This window comes from Cygnus atratus, chromosome 2 (genome assembly GCF_013377495.2).
Source record: "Cygnus atratus isolate AKBS03 ecotype Queensland, Australia chromosome 2, CAtr_DNAZoo_HiC_assembly, whole genome shotgun sequence".
Lineage (NCBI taxonomy): Eukaryota > Metazoa > Chordata > Aves > Anseriformes > Anatidae > Cygnus > Cygnus atratus.
In genome coordinates this window covers 66,423,071-66,439,895 of record NC_066363.1, presented here as the reverse complement: position 1 = coordinate 66,439,895, position 16,825 = coordinate 66,423,071, and the positions used below count along the sequence as shown (strand labels likewise).

General features: G+C 33.9%; 1 protein-coding gene across 3 annotated transcripts in view; it reads left to right on the top strand.

The window, feature by feature from the left end:
- Nucleotides 1-16,825, top strand: part of CLASP2 (cytoplasmic linker associated protein 2) — a 142,201-nt gene that overhangs the window by 94,906 nt on the left and 30,470 nt on the right. For 2 of the 3 annotated variants that reach the window (XM_050708581.1, XM_050708580.1), the window contains exons 19-22: nucleotides 3,503-3,604; nucleotides 8,366-8,536; nucleotides 9,500-9,607; nucleotides 14,231-14,337. In XM_050708581.1, coding sequence (XP_050564538.1) covers nucleotides 3,503-3,604; nucleotides 8,366-8,536; nucleotides 9,500-9,607; nucleotides 14,231-14,337 — 488 coding nt within the window. Of the gene's footprint in view, nucleotides 1-3,502; nucleotides 3,605-8,365; nucleotides 8,537-9,499; nucleotides 9,608-13,462; nucleotides 13,526-14,230; nucleotides 14,338-16,825 lie in introns of all 3 variants that reach the window. The other variant, XM_050708579.1, reaches the window with a different exon arrangement.

The window sequence follows — 16,825 nt, the reverse complement described above, 5'->3', positions numbered from 1 at the left end:
TTAGAAGAAGTAGGGAAAGTGCTACACAGTTGATCAGAGCAACGTTTTTTTTTCTATAGGATAATCTGTAGAGATGACATGCATGACAAAATGAACACACCTTGACTCTTAAACTGTGGTTTATGATCTGATCTAACTGCTACCTGCAAGAAATAGGTGTTTTTCCTTCTGCCACTAATCTTCTTTCACTAGTTCTTCGTAATACTCTCTTATGAACCACTCACTGGAGCTGAACAAACTCTGGAAAACTCATTACATAAAGCAGAAATGAATAGTGCATTTTGCTGTGTTTTTTATTGTTGTTGTTTTGTTTTTGTTTTGTTTTTTTGTTTTTGTTTTAGCTCTTGGAACTGACAGTGAACCTTCAGCTGTCCAAACCAGGTGGTTGGTAGCACAAAGATAGAGAAAAGAGAAGCAGAACTACCCCTTCTAGGACAAGCTAGCTCTGTTAGTCTGGCTTAAGTGTTGCTGAGAACAGTTTTCGAAGATGCAGCTGTAGAAGAATGTTATTTTTTGGTGGTTGTTGTTGTTTTTGTTTGGTTAGTTTTTGTTTTGTTTAGTTTCTTAATGCAGACGAGCAAATTCGATTTGGGAAAACTGAGGATCATCTGCATAAATATTTCTGTAACTGATTTTGTGAAGAAGGATCAAAATTTACACCAAGCAGCATTTTAGAGGGAGTGGCTCGAGGATACTATAATATGAAGAAGTCAATGCTAGGAAGATTCAGGATAGCAGAAGGGGCTGAATCATCAGAGTTCTCCTACAAGGCAGGAGCAGTATTGAATCCCAAAAAATGGGATTACCCTTTTGATTTTTAATCCATTTTTATCACTGATAGTGATTATTATGATTTTTTCATAATAAGCAGATCTATTTCAGGAGACCTTAGAGTTCAGATAGTTTCTCATAAATTCATATGTACTGATGTCAGATTTGTCTGGCTCATTTTGTCAGTCTACCCTTGTTAAACATGGCATACTTCTTCAAGTGCAATCTGGTTACAGCATGCTCAGATTATATCTAATCACTTCTCTGAGCAAAACTTGATCTCATATATGTAGATTTTTAGAATAGTCACAGACTTAATTCGTAGAAATTCTCCTTGCTAGCAGTTTCTATTGAAATATCACTGTCCAGTGTGGGAAACGCTGTTCTTTTGGTGTTTTTTTTTCAGAGATGATTTAAAATAGTATGTCTTATTTTGTCAAAAGAGCTGGTACTAGAATATTTGTAATGCCTGTTTTGATCAGGATCTCATTTAATTGGCTTACATTTTTTTTTCCCTATTTTTGTTTCCCATGTTTTTGTGACAAGTTTGGAAGGCGGTGCTATATACTAACTTACTGTAAAACACTGAAAGTGTAGTATGGATATTTCTTGATAATTCTGCTTCAGTTCAATAATGGAGTTGCAACACAAGCTTTAGAGTTCTTCCTGACTTGATAAAATTTGTCCAGATTCATAAGATTAATCTCAAAAAAGGAATTGAAGACACAGTACTGTTTTGAATATCATGTATTTTATTATTTTTTTCTGTTTAGGAACAGCTTCAGAAGATGGTAAGAAAATATTTTGTTAGAACAGCTAATATTTTGAGCTTCATATTTCCATTGATACAAATTAAGCTTTGAAAGTAGAATGTGGTCTTTCTGGGGCTTTGTGGAGATTCATAACTTCAGATAGCATATGCATCTAATACTTGGTTGTCATAGTATTTTTAAAATTCTTTTGCTTTTATTTTAATTCTCAAGTACTCATCTGCAATAGAAGTGTCATTGCTTAACATTTTCAGTGTGAAAATATAGGAGCTTTATAGTTTTAGTTTTTTTTAAGCAAATTTTGTCACAGAAAAATTCATCAAATGTGCTTATGCTCTGGGAAGCAAGTGCTGCTATTACTCATCTCTTAGAGACTTGGTAATTAATTTTCAATATGCTGTTAATGTTTAAACCTGTCGTTAGTCAATGGATGGAGAGATTCAATGTGAGTGAATTCTTTTGCCTTACAAATGCAAACTTTTTTTTTGTGTTTACTTTGAAATTGAACCAGGTTCCAATTGCTAATTTCACATAGCACTGAAATAGTGGCACTCTGTATTCCCATGTTTTTGGGCCAAATTCTGAACAAAGTTATATGCCTTGCAGTCTCAGCATTCTGTGGGAAAACATTACCATTGCACGGGGATAACTAGTAGAGTTTGGACTAGTTCATTTAACTAGTCTTGCTAACAGATTGTTTTCTAGTAGTTTAGTGAATAACCTCCTTTATCCTGATTCTCTTCTTGTAGACTCTCATCTATGGCTATTCCCTCTGCTTGGATGAATAATATTAACTTGGTTGGTCTCCAAATTCTGGTGTGGAAAGCTTAAAGAGGCTAGAACTAAATAACAGTCTGTCTACCTAATTATTATGGGTCAAATATTGACTCTGTGTCTAGAAAACATTTTAATTATGCTGTTTGTAAAAGTGGATTACTTGTTGATCTAGATCCGTGTTGCACAAGCTTTTTGGGTTTCATTTATGAAACTTTGAAGAAGTACGGTTAGCATTGTGGTTTTTTTTGTTTTTTTTTTTGTTTTTTTTACTGTTTGAGAGGTTGGCTTAGGAAACAGTACAGAACTCTACTAGGTTTTTTTGCTTGTTTTTTTTTTTTTATGAATAATCCTTTGGTTTCTTATAACTCATACAACTCATCCAACAAGGGTCTTCCTAACCTTGTTAATACCACCAGACTCACTAAACATAGTGGAATATGGCTAATAATGCAGAAAGATTTAACCCAGAGATAAGATCGTTTGGCATACTGGAGAGTAGTGAATTCATTGTTTTAGTTGTTCTTCCTCAGCACTTCTATCCGTTGAGAGGAGTAGTATTTCTTTTTATCATGCTGACACTTAGATGTACGTAAATGTACTTAGACTTTGCAAATTTGTAAATAAATGGACTGGAAAATCCAGTAGAAGTTACTATGACCAAGGCCAAGAAGACAGTAGAATCCCTAGTAATAGTAAAGCTAGTATTCAGGTTTATAAAAAGAACGCTGAAGCTAAGAATAAGCCTGAGAACCCTATTCGACAGATGATCAAGATTCATTTTGTAGTTGATGATACCAAAAGTAGAATTACAGCCATAAGTAATCAGAGAATACTGTATCCACTTCGTTAGTGGATATATTGCCTATTGTATTTCATGCATTTCCCTTTTTGTAATTTAATCAATGTATTTATGTAGGGATCAAGATCTAGTTCAGCGTGTTTAAATGGTAACATGTAAATTGTTTAGTGAAGCATGTAGCATTAGAAGTATTTTGATCCCTCAACTCCGAAGTCTTTCAAGGTGTGTTCAAATATCTACTAATTATCCCAAGTGAATTTTCACCAGTTAGGTTGTGCTTCGTTTTTATGTACAGAAACATAAGAAAATATTAGTAAATGCTACTAATGCTTTGCTTTCTACATTGCTGTGGAAAAACTCATTTAATGCAAATTTTATTTTATAGGTCGTGTAAGAACAAAGCTTTCAACGCTGTCTGTTGGTATTGGAAACTCTAAAACAGACTCCAGAGGACGGAGTAGAACCAAAGTGGTCTCTCAGTCTCAGCGTATGTATTTTCTGTTTCTCAGATATATTTGATAAAGAGGCCAAATGCTTAAGCATATATTCATTGACCAATGGCTACAGTCAAAGTTAATTAAAAAAAAAAGCTACATACTGAGTTGTTGTTCTATGCCTTAGGTTCTTCATCGCCAGAGAAAAATGAAGGTATTTTTTCAGTGTTTTGGGTCAGTGCTATTTGCATGCTTTTCTGATTCATGTTGTTTTTCTCTGGGCAAAATACTAGGCTAGGTCTTAGTTTGCCAGTTCAATTAGATAAAGTAACAGGAAATGAAATTCTGTTTTCAATTATAACTTCTCAACATTCTTCCCTCCTCCCCACCCCCACTCCCCGCCATCCAACGCACAATACCAGTAAATATCTATGTCAGTTACATATTCTATATCAACAAGTAATACAGAAAATTGGGTAGGCTGAATGGTGCCTTCAATGTTAGCTTTAAAACCTAATCTTTCATTTTTTCAAAAAGTCTTACTTATTCAGCCAGAAATACCAGTTTTTATTTTGGGCTAGGCTCTAGCTCTTGGATGTATACTCATTTTTGGTATGACAGAGATTACCTTTACCGAACTCTTCTTTGGAGTAAAAAACACTAAACCATGACTTTATAATCGATTCTTTAGCTTGCATTGAAATCAGAAGTTTAAAACAAACACCTTACTGTATGTCAGCTGATCCATGACAATTTTCTGTGTGTGCTTAGAAATCAAACCAAATGCAAAATTTCTGATCTTGTTGAGCAGTCTGTTGTTAATTAAAAAGACCAGACTCCTTCACATTTTTTGGTGCTGGCTGACCTATAGTAATCTGTTCATGTTAACTGATGTCTGCAGCAGATGTCTTCTGACTAACCTACCTGTAGTTTCCAGATTTTCTTCGTCTCATTTAGTGAAATTAATTAAGCATCTTTTAATTAAATGAAATGCAATGTAATTAATGAAAGGAAAAGAAACTAATGATAAAATTTAAGTAAATTGACCAATCCTATAGTTTGGCAAGTCAAATGTTATAAAGATAATAAGTTATGTAGGCTTTGAATTTTGTAATTATTTTTGCCATGACTAACCATATCAACTTTACTTTAATAAACCCCCTTACTTCTGTGTTTAATGGTAGAAATATTTATCTGTTAGAGTACTTCCCATTCAGTTTTGCATTATAGACTTCGTTTTCCATAAATTACAGTTGGATTAAATCTGATCCAATGCTTGCAATTTTTGTGAAATAAAATTTTCAGAAAACCTGATTTTCATTTATCATATGAGAAGTTTTAGGTTACTGTTTAAATGTCGTGTCACATTAAACTGACTATCTGTTCAGGGAAACAACCTGAAGCTTTTCCATTTTTTTTTTTTGAAATGATCAAAATTTTTTTCCAAGAGAATTACTTTTTCCACAGTATCAGTGTCTAAAGAGATAAGCTGAATTGATACTGAAATAACTAGGTGTGTGTGTCTATGTAGATGATGATGTGTAAAGTTAAATATATGAATAGAGCTCTTTTAATTTAGGGCGTTTTGTCACTACTTCTATTCAGAACTGATGCCTTCAGTTTTGCTCATTATAACCTGTAAGTGGGGGAGAACAAGAATTCTGAAATGTTTTAAGGAAGATAAACAGGGCAAATGCAAATGGACAGGTGAAGGAGAATTGTCAGGCACTGTATACCTGCTGTTTGGGTGTTGCTTCTTTATGTAAATGAAAAATTTCACGGCATTATGGGGAACAAGATTCATGATGGTTCCATACACACACACAGGATTATTTTTTCTCCTCTACTTATAGTAGGAGAACAGTTTCATATTAGATTTAAGCTTATGTTTTTTAAACGAACAAAAAGCCACTGTCACACAGACCCTTACATAAAGTTAGGGTTAAAACTATTCCGTACTTTTGTTCAAAGATCATTACATGAAAGACTTGCAAATCGGAATGCTTTTACAGAAGATACTTTTGTAGCAGAAAATAAATGTGCGTACAATATATATCCCATTATTTTAATTCTATCCATGGAAAAAATTATTCAATTTTTTCCTTCCTATTTTCTGTTTGCTTGCCAGGTAATTCAGCGAGGCATGCTAAAATTTTATTACAGTCTTCATTCAGAAAAAAAGAATGAAATTTCTGAATGGAAACATTCTTTCTTTTAGACATCAAATAAATTCTGAAAGAGGAAAATGCAAAATTATATGCAAGTCTTTTCAGATGTGCCATTGTGAAAGTTTTTTTTTGTCATCCACATCACTTGTAATTCAGTTCCTTTACTGTCTGTCTTAAACAAAAATATGTTTTGGCCTTGTGTGTATTTTTTGTTCAGCCGTTGAATTTTTTGAACTTCTTTAGCAACTTAATATTCTTTTAAAGTAACTTGAAGGCTACATTTCCATGTTTAATTGAAATGTAATTCTTCAGTATTACCCAGTTGTTGATTAGAAAGCTGAAGAACTATAATTTGCTTGTGCAGCTTTGCTTCATCTGCTTTGTACATAGCATCTGAGCTTAGTTCTTCAATTGTGGAAACTACTTAAAAGCACTGCTTTAGCATAACCCCCTTGTGGCTTTTTTTCCTGTGTGAAATGACTAAAGCTTTCTTATTTCCATTTGCTATCCATTTAAAAATCTGCTCTGCTCCCTCCCTCTTCATGGATTATAAACCCCTACCCTAATCCTGCCTTTACACTTGTTCAGGATCACAGTCTGCTAACCCCATTGGTGGTAAGAGTCTACAGAATTTGTGTATAAATCATTGTTTGATCACCTGTTTTACATATCTCATTTTAAGGACCCTATTCAGCAGAAATTCTTGCTTGCTTTTTTCCATATGCTGCTCTTATCTAATGTGACACAATTTTTATTTAGAAGGCAGTAGAGTTGGAAGGTTTTTGTCATTTTGTAATTCCATTTTAGTAGCTGTGCTTCTTTCAGTTAGCTTTAGTTCTTCAGATCCACTGCTGATGGTAGTATTGACAACAGTATGCCAATGCAGTTGTTGTTGGAATAACATTTTCAGGTTGTTTTCATATGTTTCAGCTGTATTTGGTTTATGTAGGCAATAGTGGTACACTTTGCAAGTCAGATTTTAAACAAAAGGTGGAATAATGAAAGTTTGCATTCCATCAGCATATTTTGACAAGAGTAAGTTTTCAAGTTTCTGACTTATCAAAGAAAATCTTCTAAAAGTTTTTGGGACAGTGGAAACTTTATCTAACGTTTTCATTGGTTTAGAGATAAATATTGGTGAGCGAGGAGAAGGCATAATAGTATCAAGTTCAAGTTGAAATGCCCTGACATAAAGAAACTGCCAGACCCTTAACTTTTGCAGACCATGGCAATTTTATAGAATTGCTTTTTTTTTTTTTTTTTTCAGTGTAGAAGCTATGCTTGCTTTTCCCAGGCTGTATAAAACCATATTTATTGTTTCTGCTGAATAGGTCCATAGCTTGGAAAAGGACATTTTGCTAAATAACCACATTGAGTTTGAATTCAAACAATGAATCTGAAAGTATATGCATGGTATATTGTTTTAGTTTTCTCCCTTCCACCCAGCATATGTTTTGTTTTGTTTGGGATTTTGTTTCATTTCCCATATAGTCAAGCTTTAATAAACTTGTACTTTTTTTTAAACATGCCTCATAAGAAGTATCCTGTGAAATTTACTTGAGATTGTTGCATGTTAAGATTATAGATCTGATAGCATAACTGTAGTCATATGGTTGGGTTATGTGATCAATTTTAAAATTTTTTTAAAAAATTTAAAATTTTTTTGATATATATATATTTGGTCAAACTTCTTAAATACTGCAGCTGGATATATGAGTACATTTATATCAACTGGTTGTATAAATTGGTCAAAGAAGAATGGATTGTTTGTTAGGGCTTAGAACTGAAATTTTCTGCAACTGAAATACCAAAGGATGGAGATAACTTAGGGGTCATTGAACAGTTTCTCATAGTGGGTATGCTGTGTTGAAGTAAATGGTTACAGTACTTCAGAATGTACAATTTCGATAAACTGTAAGCTATAAAAAAAAAAGGTGCTTAAATAGAATGTCTTGATCAATTTTTTTTTTAGCTTGTTTTAGCTTAGTTAAGTTTTCTTTGAATTTGTGGAGTAACCTCCACAGAAATGAATGTGAATATTTCAAGTTGTCTTCAGTGACATTTTAGTTAGCTTCTCTAAGAGTAGTGCTTGAAGAACCCATGGTTTTAAGAAGCATGGAAGAAAAGCTTGTATGTTAAGAAAATTATACCTATTTTTATTAAAGCATTGTTGGTATTAGAAGAGCTGGAATAATGATGAAGTCACGGGTTTAAAGTTGTTCCCTTTAGCCTTCTAGATGTTCTTTTTTATTTTTAATAGAAAATGTGATTAGTGAGACCATGCAACTTTAAAAAAATAATTAAAATAAAAATACACCAATGTCCATGTCAGGGACATTGGAACTATTAACAAAAATGGGAAATAATGTTTGTGGTTTCTTGAGCATACCTAGTGCTAAATACCATACCAAATGCTTCTTTGTGTTGATAATTGTGTCTACTTTGAATGTAGTGCTATAAGAATTTGTCCAGGGGGACCAGGGTTTTATATTTCACATTTTTACCTTGTAAGTTTTGTCAGACCATTTCAATATACCACCACTTTCCTGCTAATGTGTGTTTTGTTTTTGTTTGTTTGCTTTTTAAATCTTTTTTTTTATGTATATCTTTTATGCTGTTACTTACATTCATTCCTTTTACCTTCAGCTGGCAGTAGATCTGGATCTCCTGGAAGAGTTTTGACAACAACCACACTTTCTACTATGAACACAGGGGTTCAGAGAGTGTTAGTGAGTCCTGCAACTGCACAAAAACGAAGCAAAATCCCACGAAGTCAGGGATGCAGTAGAGAAGCTAGTCCTTCTAGATTGTCAGTAGGTAAGAATTGATAAATAACTTTTCTTCATAGGCCTTTTTGCTTTATGTGCTAGATAACTACAGCTTGCATTTAATTACTGGTAGATGGTAAAATTAGAATACATATAGATAAAAACATAAAACGTGCCTGGATGCTGAGACTAGTAATTGATACACAAGACAGTTTTTAAAATTTAAGCTGAGAGTTTTGTGCTGTCAAAATACAGTAGTTGTTCTCTTTCTCCTCAATTTCTTCCTGCTTTCGTCTCCTTTCTTCTTAATTCCCTCTCCCCAAAGTATCACATCCTCTAAATGATTAAAGTGCTACAATTTTGAAAAGGTTTTCTTTATAACTTCTGTGTCCTCTGGATATGTGTGCGTGTATATATACTTTCATGGTACAAAAATGAATGTCATGCTTCCTAACTCTCACAGTATAACCTGATTGCACTTTAATACACTTTATTGAAAAACATTGTTTGATTTCAGAGGTATTGCCGCTGTTCTTGGTTTTTATATTGTATTTTTGATCTTTACCCCAGTTGTAATGTTTTTAGATTTTTCATCTTAAGAAAGCTGAAGTTTTCATTTGCATTACTGTTGATTGGATTATTTTTCATTGCTTATTCAGTCTGTCTATTTCAAGGTGTTTCAACCATCCTGTAAAGAGTTGGTAAATCCACTTTTTTAGCTGTACAAAGAAATAGTTTAATTGAACTGGCTATACTTTTATATGTAAGTATATATATACTTATATATATACTTATATATATATGTAATATATATAATGTATATATGTAATTTAGCACAATCAAGAAAGTGTGTGGAAACAGTTAATACTTAAATGCAATGTAATCATAAGTGCCTTTTCTTAGAAATACATCTTTGATCTTTCTGGAAAAACAGAATTGCATTAAAACTGCAACTTTTCTTATGTCTTCTCCCTTCTGTGCTGCTGTTTGTCTGTACCCTGAATCATACTAGCACGAGGCAGCCGCATTCCTCGGCCTAGTGTGAGTCAGGGGTGCAGTCGGGAGGCCAGCCGTGAAAGTAGCAGGGACACAAGCCCTGTCCGCTCTTTTCCACCCCTTGGTAAGTACTCAGAGCCCCTTGTTGTGCATGGCTGCCTTTGCACTTCATCATTTGCACGTAGTGAATCCATGCCTCCTCCATTTAGCCTGTAGCGGGCCACCGTGATTTTCCCTTCCTTTGGCTCGCTCACCATTTACTTTGATGGAGAATTGACCGATGTGTGAATGGGTTGTATACCTCAAAATTAAATGCTTTGCTGGTGTTAGCCTTACCTTAAATCAAAGAGTTTGGAAAGATGTGTGATTCGTAGCACCTAGTTTTTTTTGAAAGGGCATCCCTGCTTTTGGAAATTTTTTTTGAAATTGTTTCTCTTTGTTAGAGCATTCATTGTTTGGATACCGTTAAAGGATTTGACCAACTAGAATACAATTTGGCTGTCATCTTCCACCTTTCCCTGCATCAACAAATAGGATCTGTTAATGCTCAAAACTACTGCCTAGTCAATGAACCGTCTTGGTGCATAAAGAAAATCCACTTCATTTTATGTCGTCTTCGCAATACTATCATCACAGTATTCTGTAGGGAAAAAATAAAAATTACACTTTATTTTGCTAATAGAGTGAGTAAATGTAGTGGTGCAGATAAGAGACCACTCTGCTGAAGAGCTGTGTCCTAAGGCTGCTTTCAGTTTCCTAAAAATAAATAGGGCAAGTAGTGAAGTCCTTATCCAAGCAGATGAACCAAAGTACAGTTCTGCAGTCTATTTTTAATCAGACTAGAAAAAGTGCTAAGTAATTGAACTATGTTGCTACATAGGGAAGAAAGAAAAGAGGACTTGAAAACTTTAACATTCATGCACACAATATAGCTACTGTTGGTCCTCATTCCTAGAGCTGCTATAAGCAAAAGTTTTCTTTACAGTTAAGTGCTTCAGTTTATTGGCCTGATACTTAAAAGGTTTTGTAGACCTGTCATGTTGGTGTCCGTTTCTGAAACATGAATAGGCACAGGAAAGTTCACTTGTAATTGTTTTGACATGCTGCTGACTAAAGATTAGGGAAACCTCTCATCTCTATGTATTTTTGTCCAGGTTGCTGCAAGATTCATAGCAAACTTTTGATAAAAGTATTTTAAGTGCTAGATTCTTTATTGTTTCAGTAATACAGAACTCTCTCTGTTTCTGAAACTGATCTTTTTTCTTCTTATTGATGTTACCTTTCATTTAATCTTAAATATGAATCCTTTTGTTCAAGTGTAGTTTGCAGTTTAGGGTGTTGTGATTCCAGTCTTTAAGTTTATTCTGAAACGACTGAATCTTAGGTTTCTACCTCAAATTTAAGCACCTGACTGTCCTCTTAATTAGCATTGGAAGTCTGTCTGTAAAGGCAGTATGCTTCCTGCCAGCCATGGTTTCACTGGAAAAGCATGGATTAATTGAATTAAGGCTGTTTCAAGAACTAATGTTGATTTACCCAGATGCTATTTAATTGGGAAATTCAATTAAAGGTAGATGTTTTGCAGGATCCATTAACAAATCTGTATCTTTTACTAAAGCACAGCCGGTGGACTGTAGTGCAGTACACACGCTTCTTCTCTTCCTGCAGAAACGAGATTTTTCCGGATCTGTTCTTGCTACTTTTGCTACCCTACTGCTTGAATTCAATTTCATGCACGTGAAATCTGATTTACATTTGATTTTTCTGATCAAATGCCATTAATAAATAAATAAATGTGTATCAAACATAATAGTGTTAGCTAATGGGTCATTGGGATGGATGCTACTTGAGATTTTATTTTTATGGATGGAATTTAATTTTCGTGTTGGATATCAGAACAAGTACTTGTAAAAATACAATAGGTTGAATTGTCTGATAACGTAGAGAATGCAAAGTAGTGACTATATGAGTTCAGAGCTTAAAATAAAAAGCTATATCCGGAATAAATGTTTCTTTCTACTTGATGGATTTCAAATGTCATTCAGTGTTTTGTTGGACCAGTTTTGTCTTATGGGATATTATTGATTTCTATTAAAGAAAAAAAAATATTTTCAAGAGTACAAGTAGAAGATGAAATAAACCAAATTCAGCTCAGTATCTGTAGCTGGAAACGGTTGTATGTAGAATTGGAGAGGGGAGGAAATGTCACCTGTATTGTCTGTTTCTCAGAGAATTTTTTTGTTAGAAATGCTAAGCCCTTTGGAGCATAAAATGACCCAATTGTTATCTAGTTGCTTTTCTGCCTGAAGTGTTTCTTTAATCTCACATCTCAATATAGGACTACAAAGTGAGAGATAACAGCCACTTGTGAGAAACAAGGGATTGGTAACTTAAATGGAAGTACCAATTTTTCTTATACATATGGCAGATATTAAATATCAGGCCAGTAAAAATTCCATATTGTAGTCAAGAAATAAACTGTTATTTTGAGTCCTCTTAAAACGTTTTTTTTTATTATTTTGGTTCATCTTAAAATAGAAAGTAAATACTTCCACAGTTTCTGGTGTTTGATCAGTCTTGATGCATTTGTTTTTATATATTCTGTCCTGTGTCCTTTTCCATGCTGAGATGTATGTTTTAAAGAACCAATTACTCTATAAAGTGTTATTTGCAAAATGAAGTTCCCCAGCTAAACAACTGCATGCACGCTTAGCTTGGCATAAGATACATTGCTATACTTTATATCAGAAGCTGGGAACTTAAAGGGAAAAAAGCAGTGTTCTTTCTGGGACCTTTACAGGGCTCAGAATCAATTTGTAGTTCACTCAAATTAGAAGTGTGTGCTTTCCCAGATGTGATTTGGTCCATGTCAGGGTTATTTGATTCAAATCAGACTCTTATTAAATTGTGTATGTTAATCAAAGTAAAGGATGATTCATTTAATTCCTGGTTTCTATTTTTACTACTTTATGTATCCAGAAGGCATAAAATATTTGCATTTACAGTTCTTTATTAAATTGTTATATCTGGGGTTTATGTCATTTTGGTTGGACACTTGAATTCCGTTAAAGTTTGCAAAGTAAATTTCATTTATGTGATTGTGAAGTTCTAACTTAAGTGAACTGACAAAAGAAGATGGCTTGTTTAAAAACGTTAATTTTGCTTGGTTTAAGAAAAAAAATTAGCAGTAGTGATTCACCTTTTTTAGAGTCTGTAAAAGACCATAGTTATTCAAGTGTCAGAAGAAAAAGGGTACTTGGTTGTATTCAGAAGTCGTTAAGGATCTTTGATTTCAACTTTCCATAACTTCAAAGAATTGTCATGAGCCATACTAACTAACATAACATGTTTCAATTTCACATTTTACTTGAAAGAAAACAAATGTGAAATGTTAATTACATTAAATTTAAAATTTTAATTAAAATTGAATCATTTTAACTTTCATCTGCAAATCAGTGATTTTTAACTGAGTTTGGCTTATCTGCACATATGCAAGAACTCAAGTTAGTACCAATTGTCAACTGCCAGCACAGCAAGTTTGTGTGGTAGTCACTCGTTGTGGATTACATTGTTTGATGTGTGAGTTCTCTCTCTCTAACTTGAACATGTAAAATTGAGTTAATTCTGCAGTGGAAAAACGGTATCAGTGGAACTTCGTAGGTATTTCTGAGGAATCTGATAGTGTGTGTGTGTGTGCATGTGTACCTACACATTTTTTTCTTTGAACTTGAACATACTTGCTTTTAATCTGCTTTTAATCATTTAAAAAAATGCATGGAATATCCAACATACATAAATTTATCTGTTCTACATAATTGAAGATCTTTTTTGAAGCTTTTTTTCCTTCTGTGTAATGCTCAGTTTTTTTGTGCTAAAGCTGAATCTATTTGATAAATACTCTTTTGTTCTTCTAAGCAACTATTGCAGCCACTTTGATTCCATGGTAATAGAAAGGGTTTATATGATCCTGTTATTGCAGCTTCCAGACATCACTCCAGATCCACTGGTGCCCTCTACACTCCTGATGTTTATGGGGCTACAGGTGAAGGATGAGTACACTTTGCTGTCATCTGTGCAGTCATCCTGGATGTTTTTTTCCCCACCCACTTGGTTATTCTCATAGTTCAATTTTAAAAAGCATATAATTTACATTAATTTGAGTTTTGTGGTTTTAATAATACAGATAGATGTGTATGTGCTGCTAGATTTTGTCTCCACCCCCATGACCCAATGTTAATTCTTTTCTTCCCTAACAACAATCACTTTATTTTTACTTGCAGGACTTTTAGTTTTCCATTATTTTTTTCAGTATTTGTAGAGCATTCTTTATGCATGTAGTTTTCTAATCAGTATTCTTTGTAGCCTCCCTATTGTAATTGCTTTCTTTTTAAATGAAACTAAAACCCAAATGAAGATGTTCAACAAACAAACAAAAGATACCAAAAAGGGCAGCACCAGGTTCTTTTAGTTAAAACCATTGGCTTGTCATTTTTTTGCTTCTGTGATACTGGAATAGAATCTTCATGTATGACTCTTGCTTTTTATTTCATTTGTACATTTTGCTGATATCTTTAGGGGTGCAGAATGAAAATAGCCAGTATTTCAGCCAGTACGTAATTAATAGAAGCATAAATCAAATGTTTTTCTTCTGCTTGGGTTTTTTTTTAAAGTGAGTGTGGTGTTAATATTCTATGTTGCAATTCTAACTGAAATGTTTATATGTTCATTTTTGTTATTGTTATAACAGGTACCAGCTTTGGAATTAGTCAGTCAAGTAGATTGTCATCATCAGTTAGTGCTATGCGAGTTCTGAACACAGGTTCTGATGTGGAAGAGGCAGTAGCAGATGCCTTGGTAAGAATCTCGCACTTATCTCGTGTAGGATGCACTGTTAAAATATTTGGTGTCTGTACACTGAAGCATACAAAAGAACTTTGTTATTTTATTGCCTTTAAGTGGGGGGAAAAAAGAAACTGAATTGCTAGAGCTGCAAAGTATTGGAATTTTTGTTCCATACAGAAGTCTTAGAGAACTCTTTTGAGAAACATGACTTTTCCATGGCAGGCACGAAATGGTCTTGGGCTGTTCTGTTGGAGTAGCTCAAGGAGCCACTTGAGCAGGAATCCCTAATGAGCAGTATCCCACAACAGCTACACAAACTTCTGTATATTTTGAAGTTGGTAGGCTTCTCAGAGCTGGGGATGATGAGAGCTAAAAGCACACTGGGATTCCATTTAAAGTTGTTCCGATAACATGCAAGGTTGAAGAGATGAACTGGCGGCTTGACAGGCAGCATGTCATAAGTTTGGTTTCTGTTTTCAAAATGTTGCTGAGAATTTCAAGCTAGTTATTCTCAGTCTTAACATTACTGTTTTTTAAAGGGGTCTCTTTAGCTCCTTCTTCACCTCCCTGTCGCAGTTAGCCTAAGCGGAAGCATGTCATGTATTTTGTTTTTCTGATATAGACATCAGCAAGCTGAAATCTTCAAATAATTTAAAATATTGATGCTTTGAGTTTTCTACTTTTTTTATCTTGTATTGTTTGCTATTTGCATGATATTATACATATATAAGTACCTGTTACAAAGCTTCCAGAATTCTTTGAGGAATTTGTTGTTACTCTGTTTTAACAGAAAGATTATTTGGAACATCAGTGGCAAAAAACCTACAAATTAGACTCTAATGAATGTAAGTGTGCAGACAGGTATGATTGGATTCAGAGAGAAAATTTGAAGGGAAAAAGAATCTGAAGAATTCAGTTGTGTTCATAAAGTCTGTTCATAAAGTCTTGATTTCCTGGCTAGTACTGTCGTCTTGACACATTTAGTGTAAAATTTGTGTGCCTTCACAGGCAGAGAGATCAAAACATCTGTGAAGTCTTGGTCATGACCACAAATCACGGTGTGGTTGATCAGTGGAGTTTACCCTTTTTGATAGCATAAACTTGCAAAACATTTTCAGCAGAGATCTAGAATGCTAGTTAGCAAACTGGAACTCATTCTAGATTGTGGTTGTTGTTTTTTAAGGGTGCAATAAAGAAAAAGAGTCTATGGGATATTTAATGTTTCTGACTACAATTAGAAAAACCTACGTAAGATTTATCCGCATTGATGTCACATGATGAGTATCTTATAGTACTTTCAGCAGTTTCATAGCTTATTCAGATTTAGCTTGATGAAGAATATAGTAGGAAATTAAAAATAAATTGAGGAGAAACTCGTGATTCTAATGACTGCTCTTGAGACTTGAATGTGCCTTGCTTGGAAGCAATGAAGTCTGTTCATAGAAACTTGTTTGTATTACCTGGATGCAGAATAGCATGATGCTTATAGAAGTGCTAGAGGAAAATTAGTTTAGGTATGTATGTTTTAGCTAGAATCTAAGAAGGATCAAGAAGAGCAAAATTAGATTACTGTAGTATTATCATGGCTGGTTGCCTGTAATACTCTACATGTACAGGTTGTCCTGTGCAAATGGCTCCATTTAGATGGAAAACTGGTTATGAATGTGCCTCTTGTTTTATCATAGACTAAAGCCCCTGTTCAGAGTTGTGTTTTTAAAATGTATCTGTCAGGATGCTATAATCTACAGTATAAAAATCAAATATTCTGGATTGCTTTACTAGTTGTGATTTTTATCCCTTTATTTATTCTCTTATGCATATATGGATACATGCATTGTTGACAGTAAGCTTACATAAGCAGTTTGTATTGAGGTATCCTTTAAGCTATTCAGCCAGCAAAAGTAACCCAGTGCAAATGGTAATTAAGGGGAAAATGATCAGTATTACTTCTGCTTCTTTGAATGTGTAATGGAATTGGATTTTTAACTGCTTGCTTCAACTTCAAAGTTTGAATGGCAGAGTTATTTTGCAGTGGTTTGCGTTTTTCATTTTAGGATAAACAGTGTGTTTTTCCTCTGGCCTTTGTCATGTGTTTTGTTTTGTTGGCTTGCTCTTTTTTTGTAAAGTATTTGGGACTTTGTATTATACAATTAAATTTTGTGTAGGATATTTTCAAAACTTATTTCTGTAGTAATAGTTGCAATGACAAATATTTTAGGTATTGATGCTAAACAGAAAGAGATGGAGCAGTTTATGGAAATACAAAGTTTAAATGAAAGTTTCATAATTAGCAGTTGGCTGTACATGTCAAGTCTTCGTGCTCAGATATTACTGCATAAGACAAAGATTTTGACAGAGAAGTCTTTGTGAACAACAAGAGGATGATATGTAATATTTTCCTGGAAATAGAAGCTTAGCAAACTTTTTATTGATAATGCATGATACACCAATCAGATATGGAGAGCAGAGTCAAATTTGCAAAAGATTGTTTTCCAGTGCA